The sequence below is a fragment of the Phocoena sinus genome, chromosome 21 (genome assembly GCF_008692025.1).
Source record: "Phocoena sinus isolate mPhoSin1 chromosome 21, mPhoSin1.pri, whole genome shotgun sequence".
NCBI lineage: Eukaryota > Metazoa > Chordata > Mammalia > Artiodactyla > Phocoenidae > Phocoena > Phocoena sinus.
The window spans coordinates 21,475,925-21,498,342 of record NC_045783.1 but is presented as its reverse complement, the minus strand read 5'-3'; the positions used below and the strand labels follow the sequence as shown (position 1 = coordinate 21,498,342).

The 22,418-nt window shown below is 39.8% G+C and overlaps 1 protein-coding gene and 1 long non-coding RNA gene across 2 annotated transcripts in view; one reads left to right on the top strand and one right to left on the bottom strand.

The window, feature by feature from the left end:
* Window positions 1-22,418, bottom strand: part of LOC116746762 — a 143,958-nt gene that overhangs the window by 87,341 nt on the left and 34,199 nt on the right. The window lies entirely within an intron of this gene.
* TRMT9B (tRNA methyltransferase 9B (putative)) lies at window positions 53-20,958 on the top strand. The gene is made up of 4 exons (XM_032618446.1): window positions 53-208; window positions 6,751-6,905; window positions 14,234-14,407; window positions 19,925-20,958. Exons 2-4 carry the CDS (start codon window positions 6,752-6,754, stop codon window positions 20,956-20,958), a joined length of 1,362 nt encoding a protein of 453 aa, XP_032474337.1. The 5' UTR covers window positions 53-208; window position 6,751.

The following is a 22,418-nucleotide window of genomic DNA, read 5'->3' as shown; positions in this document are numbered from 1 at the left end:
TTTGCCTAATAGATCCTGTATTCCCTTCAAAGGCTCATACAGAGTGGTTTGTCGTGTGGAGGGCCTCGCCGTTTGATTCCACTCCTACTACTTTGCATTTACATTACACATGGAGAAAATTATACAACAACTATCACTCTCTGAGGGTGGAAACTACCATGAATCACAAAGACAAGAAGTAATTTTCTGTAATCACAAGATGACTCAGGTTAGTAGCTTTCAGCTATCCCAGCAATTCACATCATATGAGCGCATTCGGGAAACCTAATTAGTCCCAATTCCTTTCATTTAAAATGTATGACAATGTGATATAAGGTAAGCTGGAGCTTATTGTGTTTTATTAGAGAACAAAATGTGTTTCTAGGACTTAAGCATATTGTGAAATGATAGTTTCTATCATTCAAAAGGTTGCGGTATGGGCTTCCCTGGTGGCGCAGTGGTTGAGAGTCCGCCTGCCGATGCAGGGGACACGGGTTCGTGCCCCGGTCCGGGAAGATCCCACATGCCGCGAAGCGGCTAGGCCCATGAGCCATGGCCGCCGAGCCTGTGCATCCAGAGCCTGTGCTCCGCAACGGGAGAGGCCACGACAGTGAGAGGCCCGCGTACCGCAAAAAAAAAAAAAGGTTGCGGTATAATTTGTACTTGAAAATAATATGTAGGTGTTACATTTGAAGTATCATATATTAAAAGGTTTAAAAAAAACCTATGTGTTTTATAATGAAGGCTTTTTATAATGTAAGTAAAGTCTTTGAACTTTGCAGACCAATTTGTATTTTCACTTTAGAATTATAGTTTGAATCTATCTTTGAGATTTAAAGCAGTTCTATTCTCTTTTTTTAACTATTGTGTCTTCTGTGGCATTTATAACAAGAGAACAGTTTACAGTTATTTATATTTGTTTTTAGTTATAAAAATGTGACTATTGTGTGTCTAGGGTGTATCTCTGAAACAGGCCTCTGCAAGGGAAGGAAATTATGAAACACGAAACACAACCGGGAAAGCTCAGCCTTAGCCCTGCTTCCTGAGTGCCTCTTGACTCCTACCAGGGGATTAATGATTTATGACCGAATATCTGAGGACCAGTTTATCTGGAGGAAAGCACTGTTGTCTTGCATAGGGAGCTAAGGAAACAGCTCACTGATTCATTAGTTCTACAGTTAATTATTGAGTGAAGGCACTATGATATATATAAAAGAAAGATCAAATTTCAGTTCTGCCCTCCAGGAGCTTCTAATCTAGTTGGGAACATATACAAAGTTGAGAGTTCAAGACAGTATCAGGAGAAATGCTCTAAGAGTGATAGTGACCATAAATATGCAGTATATAGAAATACGGAGAGAAATTATTACCTTTATGGATAGCTATCCTTAAAGTCTTTATGGAGGAGAAAGAGGCTGAGCTAGACTTTGAAGGTAAGATTTTGGAAGGGAAGCATTTCAGATGAGAAAGAACAGCCTGCTGGCTTCAGCAAAGACCTGAACGACGAGCTATAAACAAGCCCCACTCAGGGAAAGGTGAGTAGAGGTCTTTGGGTAGAGCTGAGAATTTGAGCTGTGGCAGTTATAGGACATGGCTGGAAAGCTAGACTGGGACCAGGTCATGGAGGTTTTTGAATGCCAGATGGAGGAGTGAAAGCTTCATCTCATAGAGGTCTCCTGAAGGGTCTTCAACAGAGAGGGGAGATTATCAAATGCACATTATAGGAAAATTATCCAGCATCGGCATGAACTAGAGGTTCTGAACTGCTTTTCCTGGGTTCATGGAGGGAAATGACAAGTTACAGCCATCCGGCTAAGAATAGCACATATGCAACGTGGTCTTTGCAGTTGCCTTTTACTATAGGAGTGTATGGTGTCTCCACCAAGTGAATAGTGATTGAAAAGGAGTATTGCAACCTCCCAGCATTATGGATATATTAGAGGTGACGGGTGTGAGAAGTGGGAGGAAGGCAAGGGGGACAGAGAGACCAACTAGAAAGCTGTAAGAACAGCTCAGATACTAGGTTGCGGCAGCACAGAAAAGAAAGACGGACAGGTGGCAAAGACGGCAGCACTATGACAACAGCTCTGATCTTCTCTTAGTCTAGCATTGGTTCCAATAGGACATTGCATCCCACCATGTTCTGTTGCCAGAGGGCTCCAACAAGAATCCTCTCATCTATGTGTGGCAAGTCCTCTTGGGACTCTGGTGGCCACAGTGCATCTCTTCCACTGTGACACCCCCTGACGTCCATGTGGTGATCGTGAAGATGAATTCAAGTCTGAAATAAAGTGCTTTGCCTGCAAACATCAAAACAAGCAAGAGGAGGGATTTGTTGGGAGTATACTAAGTAGCTGATAGAACAGAAGAGCTGCAGACCAAACCTCAGGAAACATAAGACTTAGGAGAAACTGGAGGATATTTCCTTTAGCGATCTGACTTCAACTACCTCTTGTCAGTTTCCCAGGGGAGAGAGAATGATTGTCCTAGATTAGGTCATGTGTCCAACCCTGTCCTACGTGACTGGCAGGCTCCAGCATCACTCGAAGTCCAAAGAGAGGTGCAGTTCCTCAAAGGAAGAGTGGGTAAGCAGAAATTTTTAAAAGTATTTAATCTCTGAAATGTCTGGGATTGTAAATAATGGTCATAAATGCTTGGGCTCAGGCTTGGGGAGAGATTACGTATTCCCTCGAATCTTAGATCTCCAAAATTATTTTTCACTACTACCTTTGACAGATTCTCTTCTTTTTCAAACTAATGTCTTACTGTTAAATACACACACACACACACGTTGACAGAAACCACTTCCAGCAATACCTTGATGCCTTCACGCTTTCAGGTCCACAGATATTAGTGTCCTTTCTCCCTGCCTCTCTCCTTTCCTTCCTTGGCTCACAATATTAAATTAAGTTTTAAAAAGTGGGATATAGAACCGTATTCTGTTTTCTCCCAATTTTGTTCTATCTACAGTAAAAAGTATTAGTATTTATAAAGAAAAGACAGGACAAACTCACATAGTAACAAGTTATCTTCTAACAGAATATGATTGATAGTTTTTACTTTTTCATTATCTAGATAGATAATCAAGATCCTTTATGATGAGCTGTTTGTTCCCTTGTTTTTGGCTTAAAACACGCACACTGTCCATCCATAAAGAGGAGTCACTCAGGGACCTGGGCTGTTGCTTCCAGGATCACAGAGACACACACTGGCTCGTAGAGCTTCTGCCCAGAAGTGATTCACATCTTTTCTGATCACATGTAATGGTCAAAGCAAGTCCCATGGCTTTGCCTGAATCAAGCTGGGTAGACAAGTGTTATCCTAGTTACATGCCCAGAACAGGAAAACCAAACATCTGTGACCTGTTACTGACCACCCTGTTGCTAGAAGCAAGAATGCTGATGTTTCTCTCTTTGCTCCTCTCTCCATGGAAAACACACCAAGCCACTGACCTCTCCTATTAACTTCCTAGCACGTTCTCTCCTCTTTTCTGCTTTCCAAGGAACCACTTTCCATTGCACTTAAAAGAAAGTCCAAAATAGTTCTTCAAGTTTTTGGTGCATTACGTTCTGACTTCTCTGTCCCTTTCAAATTACTTTCTCTTCTTTTGTGACTCACCAACAAGGCATCAGCTCCAAGGCCTGGAATTTGTCAGCACACAGATTAAGAAGCCTGGCTAAACCAAACCCTACCTGCCTAGCTCCAGCTTGAACCCTACGTTACTACTTTAGTACTAGTCTTACTAGCTTAGTCATATTACCGGATTCACAAGGAATTTGCATATGTGTATACTGCAGGAAATTTAAATCCACAGACTGTTGAAAATGTCATATTAGATGGCCCCAACTCTACAAATCAATTTCATGGTCAGCTATATACTCTGCAGAATATAATCTTAAGTGTAAAATAAACAAAATGGATTTATATTGTTCACACACTTTATAATAGCTCTTTGAGGCTACCTGTTTATAGTAGAAGGAGGGCAACTTGGGGGGAAGACTTAGAGAAAGGTCTCCGTGGGGTGCTGTTCAGATACTACAGATTCTGAGCTTGTAGTTGGAGCCCGATGGAGGGGAATCGAGTTTATGTTGATTGCCACTTAACACTGGCAAGTGCAACACAGTATTAAAATTTATTTGTTTTACGGTTCTCAAGACTGTATTGCCTGATTGATTCCTTGAGGGGCGAAAGTTTTAAACAGACTTAGGTCTACTGAGATTTTTGATTAAAGAGAAAAGCGCTCAGTGTTTGGGTTTTTCTCATGTGTAGGCAGTTATAGCCAGCCATATGTTTACTTTGTAAATTCTAGTTGAGGGTGCAATATAAGCTGTTTCAGTTTGGGTGGAAGTTTTGTCAGACATCACAAATGAGATTTGTACTCCGTCAGGAGTTTGCCAGATTTTTTGCAGGGACTGTGGGCAGGTCCGTAGTAATTAGGGATAACCTACTGCTAGTTTGTTTTAAGAGTAAATCCTGAAAAGCTCTTCCTCACAGTTGAGGGAATGATGGAGTTAGAATATTATCATTTGGTGATAGTATTACTCAGCCATAAAAAAAGAATGAAATTCTGCCATTTGCAGCAACGTGGATGGACCTAGAGAATATTATGCTTAGTGACATAAGTCAGAAAGAGAAAGACAAACACCATATGATTTCACTTACATGTGGAATCTAAAAACTAAAACGAATGAATGTATGTAACAAAACAGAAACAGACACAGATATAGAGAGCAAACTAGTGGTTACCAGTGGGGGGAAGGGGAGGGGCAAAAGAGGGTTATGGAATTAAGAGATATAAGCTACTACGTATAAAATAGATAAGCAACAAGTTTACATTGTACAGCACAGGGAAATACAGTCATTACTTTGTAATAACTTTAAATGGAGTATAATCTATAAAAATATTGAATCACTATGTTGTACACCTGACGCTAACACAATATTTTAAATCAACTATACTTCAATTGGAAAGAGGCATCAATGGATTGTATGCTAAAAGTGGAGTGAGATGATGAGAAATAGGATATTTACATGGTCTTGAAGTATCTCTCATATTTCTTAAATAGAAAGCCGGGGAGGGGTGGCAGAGGGCCAGGCACTTTACAGTGGAGTAACTAATCAGATGTCATCTTACCCAAGTGCTTCCTACTTCCTAGACTGGCAGTAGTGAGGGGGTGGGCGTATGGAGGGAACACAGAGGCTGTGCAAGGACGATACCTTCTCTTACCATATTCCCATCTACAAGCTTGTGGGTGTAGGGTCCCCTCTCTTCCCACACTCCCCAGGTTACTCTCTTGTACCAAAGCCAATGTTACCCTCTGTACTCAGAGTCCATTCTGGTTGTTTGTTTGCTTGTTTGTTCATTTTTTGAAGATCTGCTGTGTGCTAACTACTGAGGATTCAGCATTAAGATAAGTCCTCGTTACCTAGGATCTTCCAGCCAGTGCTAGAGAAAAGTATCTAACAGACTGTTACAGCCCTTGGTAATCTGTAGAGGATGCATGGGATGCAACAGGAGTACAAGGGGCAAGACTGAGCTAGCTGGTATGCACGAGTAGGGTCAAATGGGTTCTTCAGAGATTAAAAATACTTTCATATTGGTTGGTAAAAAGCCACATTCTGAGCCCTTCCCTGGGATACTACTCCTCACTCACATGCCACAATAATTAAAAGATCAAACCCCAAATAAGCAGAGGCCTCTAAGAGCTGCTCTTGTACTTTGCCCACTCCTTTCTGATTGCCCTTATCCTGCATAGAAGTCAGGGAAGTCTTCCTGGAGGAGGCGATGCCTATGCCAAGGATGAACAGGAGTTCGCCTGGTAATGCACAGCACCCGTCCAGCCCCTGGATGACACGGGCTGTGTCATGCCTGAGAAGCCACGATCACTGAGTATTACAGGTGCATCTGATGCTGGGGAAGGGCGGTGAGAAATGGCTTCAAGAGGAAAATGGAGGCCAGATCAAAAAGAGCCTTGTATGCCCCCTGAAATACCTGAACTTGATCAGACAAGCTATAAAATGCCTTTGAAGAAGTCTAAGATAGGAAGCAACACAGTAAGACTTATGTTGTAGAAAAACAATTGTGGCATAATTGAAGGAAAGGCATTGAAAGGCAAACAAACAGACAAACAAAACTGTTTACAGCCTGTTGAAGCAATTCAGGCAAGAAATGAGGACCTTTTCTAAAACAGAATCAGTAGGATATAGAGAAATGGCTGGAATCCAAAAAAATTAAAAAGGTAGAATCAATCGGGCTTTGTGATTGGATTGGAGTGCTGAGCGACATGCTATGAAAATTTTAAATCTATTTAGCATCCGATAGAACGATTTTATCCAAAGTGAACCTTTCTCTAAAAGAACTGATCTTTCAGAGAAACATACTATAATTAGCTCATTCCCAAATGACTATTTTCTGAAGATGTGCAGGTAAGAAGGATGCATTTGCTAGCCTTTTGACAACTCTGGTGAGGTCCCAGTGAAGGCTGTGTTCTTTGCAGCTTATAAGAAAGTATAAAAACAGGGACTTCCCTGGTGGCCCATTGGTTAAGGCTCCGTGCTTCCAGTGCAGGGGCTGTGGTTCTGATCCCTGGTCAGGGAACTAAGATCCCACATGCCGCATGGCATGGCCAGAAAAAAAAAAAAAAAAAAAGTATAAAAGCAACACAATCTTGGCAGTTTTAAGTTCCCAATTTTAGGAAATCTGCATCCCCATCAGCCATCTCTGGTGCCTACTCTGAACTGCATTCCTTGGCGTGGCCCTGTTTTCCCCAGGATGGATCATGCAGCTGCCCAGCTGGAGAAGCAGCACGTGCACGATGTGTATGAGAGCACCGCTCCTTACTTCAGCGACTTGCAGAGCAAAGCCTGGCCTCGTGTCCGCCAGTTCCTCCAGGACCAGAAGCCTGGCAGCCTCATCGCTGACATAGGTAACCCGGGGCGGTGCCACGTAATCTGAAATATATTCCATCATGCCTTTCCTTTTCAGATTCATTTTTCATTTCTGTTCTAACCAGAAGTCTGAAACTGTGTCCTTGGCATGTCAGCACCTGGAATATTCACTTGATAGCAGAAATTCATACAGTCAAGCCAGAAAGTAGAAAAGCCCCTCAAATCTACATATAGACAGTGGCAATTTTTTCAGAGCCTTCGTGCACGTCCTCCCACAAAAATCAACCTGACGTTGCTTGAATAAATCAGGATTGAAATGGCCGCTTGTGAAATTGACCATTTTAAATTCAGAGTGGACTTCCCTGGTGGCGCAGTGGTTAAGAATCCACCTGCCAGTGCAGGGGACACGGGTTCGAGCCCTGGTCCGGGAAGTCCCACATGCCGCAGAGCAACTAAGCCCGTGCGCCACAGCTACTGAGCCTGCGCGCTACAGCTCGCAAGCCACAACTACTGAGCCCACGTGCCACAACTACTGAAGCCCGTGCGCCTAGAGCCCGTGCTCTGCAACAAGAGAAGCCACCGCGATGAGAAGCCCGCGCACCGCAACGAAGAGTAGCCCCTGCTCGCCGCAACTAGAGAAAGCCCTCACGCAGCAACGAAGACCCAACACAGCCAAAAAATAAATTAATTAATTTAAAAAATACTTTAAAAAACACTGAATGATTTAAAAAAATAATAAACTTAGAGACATTCACATTCGTGAATACAGTGTTTTGGCAGCTTATGCTGAGTAGCTCTCACGCCTTCTACAGAAGAGCCAGAATTGTGAGATTATAGAAGAGGTCCTGTAACCTCTTATGAATCTCATGGATCCTTTCCCTTAACTATTCCTTAGGGGTCTTATTATTAGAGCATATCTTTAATTAGATCATATCTTCATAATCAAGCAAATAATGATTTGCTTGGAGGACTTTGGCTCAGTATCTTTTGGAATCTAGAAGTGGTAAATCACAGCCCAGGAGATCTAAGATTAAGTTTTAAGACATGGTAGGATTCCTATTTGAAGCATGCCCACTTAAAACTGCTTTCTAGCAATTACATGCACACGGCACCATAAGAATCGTAAGTCTACAGTTACAAGTTCCGTCTAATTTGACATTCACTCTAAATTTTGGTAAGAGAAACAGATGTGCCCAGGGCTTATGGCTTGTTAAAGATGGTGCGAGCAGTGTAGAATTTGGGGAAGGGGTACATGTCACGTAGAAGTGGAGAGTCTTTAAAAACATCTCTATCATGTCAACTTTAAAAAAAAATCTGGTTTCATAAAATGCAGTGAGTTTGGAACTCTTACCACTCATAATATAAGCAAAGTACCAGAATCTTAAATCAGTTGGGAGGAAAAGGTTTGGGGACAACAGAATATATATGCTACTTTCTCATACCTTACACCAAAAATTCCAAATGGAGCAAAGATTTAAGTATAAGAAAATGAATTCATTAAAGGACTAGATGATGACTATATAATTTAAAAAAAAATTCTCAAAAGCAAAAGGCCTCTCAATGTGTGACACAAAAGAAGGGAGAAGTCATAAAATAAAATACAGTTGATTGTCATTATCCACAGTAGTTAGGTTCTATAAAGTTTCCGTGAACCCTGAATTAGTGAATACTGAGTTATTGCCCTAGGGGAAATACTGGATTAGGTTCCTAGGAGCCTGTGGTCACAATATTTTTGTCAACTGATCAATACCTAACCTTGTTTCACGTGTGTTTCTGTTTAAAGTTTTACACGCATGTGCTGCCAGTACAGACTTGGGCCCTGCAAATAAACTTTAGCAGTTAGGTGAAGAGGCAGATACAGAGTCTGTGAGTAATGAAGATTAATTGCATTGGTATTTTTGACAACATAAAATTTAAAAGGTTCTACAAGGCAAATTTCTAAACAAATATATAAATGAAGTAAAAAACCAAAAACAAACTAGGTAAAAATATCTGCAATATATCTGATAGAAAAATAGATAATTTTCTTACTCCGTGGAGCCTTCTTCAAAGTCAGTATGAAAAAGACCAACAACTCCCCTGCAAAATGATGAAACCATATGAACAAACAGTTCAAAAATGGGGGGAATACAAATTGCCTAAAAAAATTTTATTTATTTATTTATTTTTTTTGCAGTACACGGTTCTCTCACTGTTGTGGCCTCTCCCATCGCGGAGCACAGGCTCCGGACGCGCAGGCTCAGCGGCCATGGCTCACGGGCCCAGCCGCCCCGCAGCATGTGGGATCTTCCCAGACCGGGGCACGAACCCGTGTCGCCTGCATCGACAGGCGGACTCTCAACCACTGAGCCACCAGGGGAGCTCCTAAAATATTTTTGATAGGTAAACCATTTAAATAGCTTAACAACAAGGTACAAAAAAAATGTACAGTGAAAAATATTCTCTCATCCCAGTCTTCCAGCACCAAGTAACCCACATCAGAGGCACCATGCTCTTAGCTTCTTGTATAACCTTCTTGAGGTATTTCACATAAATATAAGCATATTTGTGCATATAAGTGTGTGCATGGGTGGATTTCCCTTTTTCAATTACACAAATTAGTATGTTATACAAACTGTTATACACCTAGCTCGTTTCTTTTATATTGAGATCACTCCATGTTTGTTCTCATAGAGCTGCTAACTATTAAAAGCTGCATAGCCTTCTATGCTGATAACACCATACCAACAGATATGTATGTTGTTTGATACATTTTGCTACTACAAATTATGGCACAAATAATATTCTTTAAGTACCTCTGTGCAAATCAATAAATATATCTAGTAAATGTTATTTTACCCATTTGTATCTTTTGATTTTTGTACTATTTACACTTTTTACCACTCAATAAGTAAATAAGAATATTTTGATTATACAGTGAAAGACAAGTTTTAAAATAAAATTGAAATGAAGACGAAATCAATGAAAAGGAAAGAAAGAAGCCCAAAGGGGTTAGTAGAAAAAAAAGGAAGTAGAACAATATGACTATCTCCAAAAGGAAATATTTTTCTTTCTAGGTTTTCCACTTAGGTAAAATCATCAACAGTTTAATTTGACTGGTTATTAGATTAGCAATTTATAATTAATGACTAATAAAACTTTGCATAGGTAAAAAACATGCAGAGGTAATCGGGTTCCAGTTGCCCATAGGAATTATCTAGCTGCTTCGCTATTTTAGTGGTGCAATTTTTTTATTGGCTAAATTTTATTAAGCACATCACCCCACTCCCAGCTGATCTGCTGAGGTGTGTGATAATGGCTCCTGATGTAACCTGACTCTTCAGGGCAGGTATCAGGAATGAAGTGAGCAGGAACTGTAGTTTAAATATGAAGAGCGTTGATGATTCAAAGACAGCAGAAATGCAAAGTACCCTCAGGAAATCCTGTGATCTTTGCAATTAAGGCAATACCTTTTCCTGAAATGGGCTAGTAATTTAAGGCCATTAGAAGATGGTGCATGCCAGGGATAAACTGGGAGTTTGGGACTGACATATACACATTACTATATATAAAATAGATAAATAATAAGACCCTGCTCTATAGCACAGAGAACTCTACTCAATACTCTGTAATGGCCCATAAGGGAAAAGAATCTTAAAAAAAAAGAGTGGATACATGTATATGTATAACTAATTCACTTTGCTGTGCAGCAGAAAGTAACACAACATTGTAAATCAACTATACTCCAAAAACATTTTTTTAAAATAAAATAAAATGGGCTTCCCTGGTGGCGCAGTGGTTGAGAGTCCGCCTGCCGATGCAGGGCACACAGGTTCGCGCCCCGGTCCGGGAAGATCCCACATGCCACGGAGCGGCTAGGCCCGTGAGCCATGGCCGCTGAACCTGCGCGTCCGGAGCCTATGCTCCGCAACTGGAGAGGCCACAACAGTGAGAGGCCCGCGTACCGCAAAAAAAAAAAATAAATAAAATAAAATAAAATAAAAAATAAAACTGAACCACATTTGGTTAACCAAACCATTTTATTATAACCTTATCCCTATATATATAAAACCCATATTTCTCTCAATTCAAGCAAGTATTAAGCTAATCAATTATGAATAAAAATGGACTGTAACATTTCAAAAAAGAAGATGATACATGGAAGGTGTTCTGTGGTTTGAGGGCTTTACTTGGATTAGTTTAGGAAGCAGAATAAAGACTAGAACTAGATTCTTTTTTGAGCAAGGTGACCTTTTTACGTGACATCAGAGACAACTATCCTAATAGTATTGAAATTTTTATTTTTGTATACATAACTAAAATTAATTTTTCAAGAATTAAAATTCTTCTTGCCTTTTAACTCTCAATTATTTATTCCCATATTCTATGGTCAGACTTCATTTGCTAAGTTATTCTCTAATTACCATTCCTTCTCTGAGTCAATAAACATTTAGAGCTCCTACTAAATGGCAGGCACCAGGCCTGCAGAATAAAACATATTGCCTCATCTCTGACTTCAAAAGATGTACATAAAAGGAGAAATAAATAGGCTATATTCTTCCTTTTCCCATAGAAAAAGAGAATTCTCTTTCAGATAAGGTCTTAGCAAAAAACTCTTAATTTATAAAATGTAGTTCTTTCTGCAAACTTCAGAGGGAACATTCAGATTAATTATTTCTAGCAAATACTCGCCCACCATGGGCCAAAATATCTTGTCGAATTGAGGCAGTTATCTGTTTTCTTCCTTAGTTGTAGTGAGGTGCAGAATACAAAATAGAGGGGAACAGAAGCATGCAGACACTTGCTATTGTATCTCTGCAGTACTACAGAAGGTTATCATTGAGATTTTGTAAAGGAGCATGACTGTTGTGTACAGGAGCTGCAGTATCAAAAATGTTCTGATTTATTTCTTGCATGTTTAAGATAATGAGGGACTAGCCTTGGCAGTATTCTTGATTTCCTCATTAGGATAAAATCTCCCCTCTCTAGCATCTCGGTGTCTGCACTCTGAAAATGGATAATTGCATCATATTCAGGAGTTCCATTACTATCCTTAAAAATGAATGCCATTAGAAATGAATACAGGGGACTTCCCTGGCAGTCCAGTGGTTAGGACTCGGTGCTTTCACTGCCGTGGCCCCGGGTTCAGTCCCTAGTCGGGGAACTAAGATCCCACAAGCCTCGCGGCATGGCTGCAAATAAAAAAAAAAGAGAGAGAAACAAATACAGGATATCAAAGGTATCAGGGGCACTGGAAACGTTTCAGGAGATGATGAGATCTGAAAAGACCTCAGTTTCCTCACTGTTACCAGATGCTCTCTGAACATGTCCCTCTAGCTCCAATGTTCTATGAACCTGTTTTTATTAGTATCTTTGAAGTAATTTTCCCTTTCATTTCTCTAAATGTATCCCCTGAGCCAGTTCAAAACAGCAAAAAAATTTACAAGATGATTTTTCTTAAAATATGAGCATCGTCTTTGAAATGTTCGGGATTTCAATTTTAAAATACTATGTGAATTATATCTTCCCCATGATTGCCGTCAAATATTGGATCCTTTTTTGCAAAAGCATTCTTAGGAACAGTGGCTACGAGATCTAAAATATTTCCAAGACCTCAATCATTTACATTGAAATAATGAAGCTGGAAATCTTATTTTTTATTCACAAGCTCTCCACTGTCTCAGCTGGCACCAATGAATCTTAATTATGCTTTTAGTGTCTCATAATTTTGAATAGCACCTATTAAGGAGGAGTTATCAAAGAGTGTTGAGATGTATTTCTAAAGCAGCAAACTAATCATCTTTGAATAGTGGTAGATATTTTTCAGGCAAAAAAATTTAGAGCTAATGCCAACAGGTAGGGATATCAACTCTAATGACGTCTTTAAATATTTCTGAAAAAAGAAATAGATATGTCTGTGCTAGAATAAAATACTAGGTACTAGATCACAGAAGGCTTTGTTTCAGGATGATTATTCCTTTACGTTACTACCTTCTTCACCATAATATCTGTGAGATCTGACTGATCTAAATCTTTGGGCTGCGTAAATCTGGAATTACTTGGGTCTCTGCCACCAGAAAGTGAATGTCAAAAATGGTCTATTTAAGGGACTTACCTGGTGGTCCAGTGGTTAAGACTCCGAGCTCCCAACGCAGGGGGCCCGCGTTCAATCCCTGGTCAGGGAACTAGATCCTGCATGCTGCAACTAAAGATCCCGTGTGCCACAACTAAGACCCGGTGCAGCCAAATAAACAAACAAATATATTTTTAAAAAATGGTCTATTTAAGAAAAAATAGTTCTTTGTCAGAGTTGTATTCAGAGTTAATAGAGATCATTTAAAACCTAGCACTGACACCAGATTGGATAAAAAGACGCTGAAATCCTTTTTTCATTCAAATTCAAATTTTAAATTTTTGAAAGGCCTGTTTTATTGTGTAAGTTATTTTATCTATACCCACTGAAAAGTTGTTGACAGTAGTCTGTTTTATATAGCCAGCAAGTGATGAAGGTTTGGCAAGATAACACAAGAATAAATGCCCAGAACATGTAGACCTAAACATAATGAAATATGTGTGTGAGGGTAACTTTTGTAAAGAGACTGGACCTTGTCACTAAGATCCTAGGGAACTATTATTCTCTGCTGGAGGCCAGCTGACATTTCTTGATTGTGCTATCCTGTTAAGAAAGCCCTATGGACATGACCTCATTAAATATTCAATAAATAATATTTCTTTTTCCCATTTTCGTTTCCTCTTATCTCCTATATAAAAACATGTATGTGCTCTCTGAAGGCTTTTCTTTTTGTTTTTGTGTGTACCCTCAACCCATGTTGTGTTCTGTCTTGGTTAGTTAATACAGGCAGACCTCATTTTATTGCACTTCCCAGATTCTGTATTGTGTTTTGTACCAACTAAAGGTTTGTGGCAACCCTGCACTGAGCCAGTCTATTGGTGCTATTTTTCCAACACCATTTGCTCACTTCGTGTCTCTGTGTCACATTTTGGTAATTCTCACAGTATTTCAAACCCTCCACCAGCAAAAACATTATGACTTGCTGAAGGCTCAGATGATGGTTAACATTTTTTAGCAATACACTGTTTTAAAATTAAGGTATGTACATTGTTTTCGTACATAATGCCGTTGGACACTGAACAGACCACAGTACAGTGTAAATGTAACTTTTAAATGCACTGAGAAGCCAAAAGAGTCATGTGACTCGCTTCATTGTGACATTCGCTTTATTGCAATGGTCTGGAATGGAGCCCGCAGCATCTCCGAGGTTTGCCTGTATCAAGTTATTTCTATTCCCTGTGATAAGACAAAGTAACCGACAATGTTCCACTTTCCATTAAGGATAGCGTGTTAACACAGGTTTTTCTCTTACAGGTTGTGGAACTGGAAAGTATCTTAAAGTGAACAGCCAGGTACATACCCTGGGCTGTGACTACTGTGCGCCATTGGTAGAGATTGCCCGGAGTAGAGGATGTGAAGTCATGGTATGTGACAACCTTAATCTCCCCTTTAGGGATCAGGGCTTCGACGCCATCATCTCCATAGGAGGTAAGGCAGCCCCGTCACGCATTCACTCTTCACCATGAGAATAACGTTACCTGGTTGAGGCTGCTCTCACAACTCAACATCCATTCTTTGTAGAAAGATCTATGTAATTCATTTTATCTAATTTTTAAAAATATTGCAACTGAACTATTTAACTAAGTTCAAATGTACTTATGGTGGTACATATGATTGTTTTTACTAGTTCAACCCTCAAACTGTTGTTTTCTTCTTTTTGATGACTCAGTCCAATTTCTTTCACTTATCGAGTAAGAAAGTATTGGAGGAATTGTACTCATTGAAAATAGTACTTTGTTCTATTGAAATGAAGCCAGATTCTTTCAACGTGAAGTAGATCTTTAGAAGTCATATTACCTTTTCCAGGCCACAGGTACACCCTTTATTAGCAGAATATTGTAGGACTAAGGCACTGAATGTCACTGGAAGGATGTGTCACCAACCTGCCATTCACTGTACAAAAGCCGCTGGGGAAGATGGTCCCACCTGGTCCCAGGTTGCATTGCTTTTATAGTGCCACTCTGCTCTCTTACTGCCAGAGATTGTTCATAAATCTAGGGAATACATTCCTCATATTCTCCCAACAAGTGTGCCCATAAGACATACATGCCAAAAATGAAAAGAAACAGCAAAAACCCATGATTGAAATATACACAGGTAAGGGTCATTTTACTCAATACATATAGTCCTGAAACTTAGTGTGTTAGTCACGTTTAAGTATGCTGGGGAATCATGTTATTTAAGGAAATCTTGTGGCAAATCCTTTCCCAAAGTGAAAAATCTTTTGCAGGGCAAATTATTTCCTCCAACACACTTTAAAAAAATTAATGTATTTGAATATAACAAGCTTTATCAAAGCAAGGTGAATCTATATAAAACTGACTGCAGATAAACATATGGAATAAGACTGTTTGCTCCGTCCTGGACTAGATGAGAAATCGGTATTTCCACCATTAGCTGGGGCCTGTATCTTTGCATAGTGAGGGGATGCCGGCTTGGATGCCATAACCTTGGAACTAGTTAGGACTGGCAGGAGGTGGTTGCCATGGAAACCTGCTCTTTGACAGCCCTACTTCTTTGCTTAACAGTTTGAAACTGTTAAGTCCATTTGGTTTTAAGCATTAAGAGAATGGATTCTTGTTGAACCAAGCAACACTATACAATGCTCTGAATCTTTAGTAGGAAGAATTTTTGGTTTGGTCATGCCACCTAAAGAACCAGAAATTGGAGGGAGGTCAGAGAAGTGTATTTTTTTGCTCTTCTTTTGTTTACTTTAGTTGTAGAGTCTATACAGCTGGCTACCTACAAAGAGGCTGTGCTGTTGAACCCCTGTTGCAGGCGTGGGGTTACTGACCAACTTTCTTACTTTGGGGAAATGCTCCATGTTGTACATGGTTAAGTCTTTCTTTTCTTTCAGTTTAAGTCTCCTGCCCACAGAGGAAATGGAGCACACCTGGTTGCCATCTTCCAATGAAAAATGCTTCCTTAGGTGGAAACCCAGCATGTGTTTTTATGAACTGTAACTATAAATTAACGTGGTGCAGTCAATTTCCAATTAGATTTTACATTTAGAACTATATTATGAGAACTTTCAATAAACCATCTCTCCTATGTCCATATATATTTACTTCGCTATTTAGAATTCTGTATGTTGGCATTTCTTGCTTAACATGAAGAAATATAGTTTTAAATGTATAGTTTTCCATGTCACTTAATGAGACAGTACGCATCATACCTAATTATACATTCCTTATGTTTTACTCACAGATTACAAGAAGAAACAGTCTTTCTGCTTACCTTTAGAATAGTATGACATGTGTCTGGAGAGCTGATTCACTTTGTTATACAGCAGAAACTAACACACCATTGTAAAGCAATCATACTCCAATAAAGATGTTAAAAAAAGTATAGTATGACCAAAATTTTATAAAAATTTGTTCATCTGTTGAAATAGTGTCAACCAACTACTCGTGCCAGTGGTTCGCAACTCGCGGTTACACTGCCCCCCACCCTCAGGCAATGCCTGTCAATGTCTGGAGACATTTTTGGTTGTCACAACTGGTTATGTGTATGTGCTGCTGTCATCTAGTTGCTGCCTCCCCAGCTCCCACAAGAAAGAATCATCTAGCTTGTTTACAAACGCCAACAATGCTGAGGTTGAAAAATTCTGCTTCATGCTAAGCCCATGGATTCTGAATGCTTCCAGTTAGATGAGACAAACACCCTTGAAAAATTAAATAACAATACATCATAAAATCCCAAGATATAACAGGACTTTAAAGATGATCTTGTGTAATTTCTGATTCTGGAGTCCAGTCATTGAATTCTACCTACCCACTTGTTCAATTCAACACCCTATCCTACAGGATACATATACTGAGTACTACTTTTGCCTTTAAATTGTGATTATGACTTTTAAACAGCAGGGGACATTTTTATCCTTTAAAATTCAACACAGTTTCCTGACATTGATAAAATTCATATAAATATATGTTTAGGTCCCATTTGGGTTACATTTACAATGTTTCTTAATAGAACATGTATGCATAGGCACGTATAATACATTTTATATGTAATGAAAACTTCATTTGTAAATTTTTTTCTTTTTCAAAAGCATTTGGCTTAAAAGTTACTTAGTATTATTTGTTAAATATAAAATATAATATGAAAGATTTGGATATTTCCTGGGTGAAATTATGGTATTAAAATGGATTATCGCATAACAAATATTTCAGGAATGAAAAATATAAAGATGTTCTTCCTTAAAAACAAAATTTCTGGGGACTTCCCTGGTGGTCCAGTGGCTAAGACTCCGCGCTCCCACTGCAGGGGCCCCGGGTTTGATCCCTGGTCAGGGAACTATATCCCACATGCCACAACTAAAGATCCTGCATGCTGCGACTAAGACCCGGCACAGCCAAATACATAAATAAATATTTTTTTAAAAAAAACCAACTCTGAAGCCAAGAATCCTGAAATGTTGAAGACCTATAAATCTGATAAAAAGAAATTACTGTATTAAAATCGTCCTGGTTTAATGGCGTTTTTTGTTTAATGGCCAAAACACAAGAATACAGTCGATTCTCATTATTCACCGTGGTTATGTTCTGTAATGTCCCATGAACACTGAATTAACAAATACTGAACCATTGCTCCCAGGGGAAATATAGGATTAGGTTCTTGTAAGCCTCTGGTCACAATACTTTTGTCAACTAATCAACACGTCATCTTGTTTTATGTGTGTTTCTGTTTAAAGATGACTTATTTAATTTTGAACTCATGCCAGCAGCAGTATAACACCCAAAAGGAGCTCCTCTAACTCACATATTTTCTCTGTAAGACACATTGCAGCCTTACGGCTTACAACCCCTAGACAGCACTTCCACCCTGTGCTGGGGCAGGGCTGTGAGGGATCGTCAACAGAGAGACCACCAACAAAACACCAAAATGCGAAAACACACGGCATGAAACAGACTGTGAAAAGGACACTTGTTGACAGCACCAGAGCTGAGACAGGAAGGCAGAGCATCTCCTCGCTGGACCCCAGCTGGGAACGTGTGCCTTGGGAGGCTCAACTTTTTGGCTGTTCTATGCATGTCAAGGAATGACTACGAAAATTGTGAGCGTACTGATTTCTGAAGTCACAAGACAATTTTAGCAAGTAGGCAAATTTGCAGATACAGAATCCACAGATGACGAGGATCACCTGCATTTAGAAAATACACCCGTGGAAGTTCCAGAGTGAATGAGGTGCAAGTTATGGGGGACACTAACGGCCAGGAGTAGTCATAGATGTGAACGTTGGTACTGTCCTAAGCCTTACTCAGTCCTGATTTCTCTGCCCCCTTGTAGCTCATTGACCACGACACTACTTCAAGAAGTGTAAGCTTTCAAACTGACCATTATAAAGGGCCCTTTCTTTGGGGATGGGGATTGGGGAGAACAGCCTGACACCTAGTGAAGTAAAGTAATTGGTCAGAGATCACAAGGCTGGTCACTGGTAGATCTAGGACAAAATACACTGGTGTCCTGTTCTTTAAATGCATTTGAACCTAATACCTCTCGCACTGCTGCATGGTACAGTAAGAGAAACAAGGGTTTGTGCACTGCTGATAGGAAAGCAAACCTGATTGGGAACAATACAAAGTGTGCCTCTTGTATAATCTTCCTTTGACACCTTTAGCCATATAATCATCTCATTTTAGGCATTTACTATCTCTCTGTGGCAAGTAAACTAAAGAGATTTATTTGCCTGAAACCATTACTAACGTCTGGATTATGCTGAGGTTACAGGAGCTGTTTAATCTCTGTTCCCTCACTACTCATATCTGAGCAGTAGTGTCCAGACTTTCCTGAGAGCTAATTTCCTACCTGAGATAAGTGACAGGCGTATGTGTGGAAAAATAATTTGATGTTTTCTCTTGACACAGTGTGATTAAACTCTAGAAGCTAACAGACCAGCGCTTCCTATATACTGTTTGATAAAAATATGCCTAATAACCCACCTAAGACTAGATACAGGCAGTCCTGCTTGACTCTCACTTTAACTTTGCAGAGACTGCAAGTAAAATGATGACCTATAGGCTGCTTTCTCTTAAGTATACACAATTTCATATTATATTAACATTATTAAAAACTATAAGCAATCATTACTACATGTCAAAATTGCATCATACTAAGTGAAGTCAGTCAAAGACAAACGTGTGATATCACTTATGTGTAGAATTTTTTAAAAAACTGATACAAATGAACTTATTTACAAAACAGAAACAGACTCACAGATTTAGAGAATGTACTTCAGGTTACCGGGGCGGGGAAGGGTGGGGAGAAGGAATAGTTAGGGAGTTCGGGATTGACATGTACACGCTGCCATGTTTTAAGACAGATGACCGGCAAGGACCTATTGTACAGCACAGGGAACGCTGCTCAACATTCTGTAATAGATAACCTAGATGGGAAAAGAATTTGAGAAAGAATAGATACATGTATAATCACTTTGCTGTACACCTGAAACGAACACAATATTGTTGATCAACTATACTCCAATATAAAATTTTTTTTGAACTTTATTTATTTTATTTTTTTACATCTTTATTGGAGTATAATTGCTTTACAATGGTGTGTTAGTTTCTGCTTTATAACAAAGTGAATCAGTTATACATATACATATATCCCCATATCTCTTCCCTCTTGCGGCTCCCTCCCTCCCACCCCTCCAGGTGGTCACAAAGCACCGAGCTGATCTCCCTGTGCTATGCGGCTGCTTCCCACTAGCTATCTACCTTACGTTTGGTAGTGTATATATGTCCAATATAAAATTTTAAAAAAGAAAGCGTACCTCTCTCTTTACCATTCTTCCACCCAGAAAACAGTTGTGATGTAATTCTAATAAAAGTCTTTATTTAGGAAAAAAGATGCATCATTTTTATATGGAAAATACTAGCCTATAAACGTGTAGGTTTACGTGTGTATATACACACTGAGATCTAGTTTCTTCTTTTTCAGTCATACATCATTTTTCTACAAAACAAAGAAGAATCAGAGCAATAAAGGAAATGGCCAGGGTCTTAGTTCCTGGAGGCCAGCTGATGATTTATGTTTGGGCCATGGAACAAAAGAACCGGCACTTTGAGAAGCAAGACGTGCTTGTTCCATGGAACAAAGCCTTGTGCTCCCAGCCCCTCTCGGAATCCAGCCAGCCTGGGAGAAAGAAGCAGTGCGGGCATCCAGAAAGAAGCCATCCCTACCCCCCTCCCTGCTCTGCATGTCGCTGTCCCGTTTGTTTTAAGGGGCGCTGTGATTCGAGGCGGTCCCGCAGCGTGGACCGTGACTCTGCTCTAGCTGGCACCTGCTGTGCAAATATTTCCAAGGAAGGCGAGGAAGAAAACGGATTCTATAACACGCTGGGGAAATCTTTTCGCTCCTGGTTTTCCTCTAGATCTTTGGATGAATCAACTCTGAGGAAGCAAATTGAAAAAATGAGACCCTTGAAAAACACAGAAAGTTGGGCCAATAGCACGATATCCACCCAGCCTTCAAGACACTCAAGTTTCGACTTAGATCATCCAGAGCCATTTTCAACAGGAGAGCAACATTTAGATGAGGAAGTGTTTGTGGAGACTTCTCAAAAACAGCTGGAATGGCTGAGAGCGCCCGCCACACACAAACACCTAAATGGAGACCATCCAAGAGGCGTGAGGAGAAATGGAGATGGGAATTTTCTGGGTAGCACCAATACCAGGGAGAATTGTACGGATGCAGGTAACTTAGAAGAGGGTACCCCTTCTGCTAGTAAAATATGGAGGAGGATTTCTGCAGCTGATTCCAAAGATTCCAACCCAGGTGACACCATTTCTGTCGAAGAACAACAGCCCGACATTTTGGAATCTGGTGCCTTTATGCGCTATTACCACGTGTTTCGAGAAGGCGAGCTCTATGGCCTGCTGAAGGACAGTGTGTCGGAGCTCCATATTCTGAGCTCTGGGAATGATCATGGCAACTGGTGTATCATTGCAGAGAAGAAGGAAAGTTGTGATTGATTGGATCATTTCAGACATCTCCTCCAAAAGATGAACCCCATTCTTCTCACTGGGTTTGTGATATGGTCCCCTGAATGGGCATCCAATTTCGTCATTTGGTCTGTATTGAATCCATTTCTATTTTGGTCTATACAGACTATGGATTCATCATCTTTTTAGTCTATAGGCAAGCACAGTGCTTGGCATCTGACAAAGAGTATTTGTGGTTAAACGTTAATATAAGAGATCTGAAGAAGCAATATACATGAACTTCGACACAGCTGCATCACTAACAGTACATGTATACTGTTTTTCAGTATTATATAGTGATTTCAAAAGATTCTGCTTTTAAGTAGACCTTTTAAAAACATCATTTGTATATAGGAAGGGGGTAATTCCTACTTCTCTGGTTATAATTTAGATCTGTGTGCAAGATAATAGGTAAACTCGGACCAGGGCACCAATGTAATTTGAACCATGTGATAAATTATTTCGTTGCCAAGGCCTTGCTTCTATTTGAAGTCTTCAGAAAGGTGAGAGACGGTGGAGAGAGACAAGAAGGGTTCTGAGAACTTTTCTAGATGATAAGTGAACTTGCTTCAAGATAAGTAAATAATAAGGTTTTTGATGTTGCTCAGAGGCTTTAAAGGCACTGTCAGCATGTAGAGAGTGGAGTATGTGGGCACCGGGAAGTTGTTGCAAGTTACCCAGGTGGTATTCTTCCAACCTTATTAGAAGCAGGAATATCCAGTTACGGCAAGACCAAGATTGACTAATGAGTTTTCATCTGGAATGATGCTTTACTTATGCATTGAAGGGATACTTAGGAAATGAGAAACTGGTTGAAACAGTGCTTTTTATTGGTTCTCAAAACAAACAGATCATTAAGGTACACGATATTTGGACTTCGTGGAGGACTGATTGTTGGATCTTTAAAAATAATATCTGGGCATTTATCTTATTGAAAGGGACTACATTTTAATAGTTATATTAGGGATTTAGGAAGAATCAAGTCCTATTAATTAAAGGTTCAATTTCTGCCACTTTACAGACAAACGAATAGCTGGGCACTGTCTGGTCACCACATCTGTTTACATTTAACCATGGGTCTGTTTAAATCCATGTCGTGGATCCTGAGACACAGATATAATTAGGAGAAGCAAAAGTAAGCTGACCCAAGAATACAGTTTCAGGCAGTTCCTTAATGAGGAGAGAATCAACACTTGACAAAAGGCTTTTTACTGTATGGGCCACTGTAAACCCAGAGGAAACCCAATTCTTGTTTTGTTTTCCACTGAAATTACTAAAATAGTATAAGATTTCATTTGTGTTGGGTTTATTTTTCCCTTCGGTAATTGTGCTCTAACTTAAAATAATGATGCTACTTTCAAAGAAATTTAAAGGATTTAAAAAAATTTTATTTATTTTCGGCTGCATTGGATCTTCGTTGCTGCACATGGGCTTTCTCTAGTTGCGGCGAG

Coding starts and splice junctions, on each gene's coding strand:
- TRMT9B (XM_032618446.1), top strand. CDS start 6,752: ATGGATCATGCAGCTGCCCAGCTGGAGAAGCAGCACGTGCACGATGTG. Junction 6,906..14,233: donor CAGCCTCATCGCTGACATAG/GTAACCCGGGGC, acceptor TTTCTCTTACAG/GTTGTGGAACTGGAAAGTAT. Junction 14,408..19,924: donor CGCCATCATCTCCATAGGAG/GTAAGGCAGCCC, acceptor CTTCTTTTTCAG/TCATACATCATTTTTCTACA.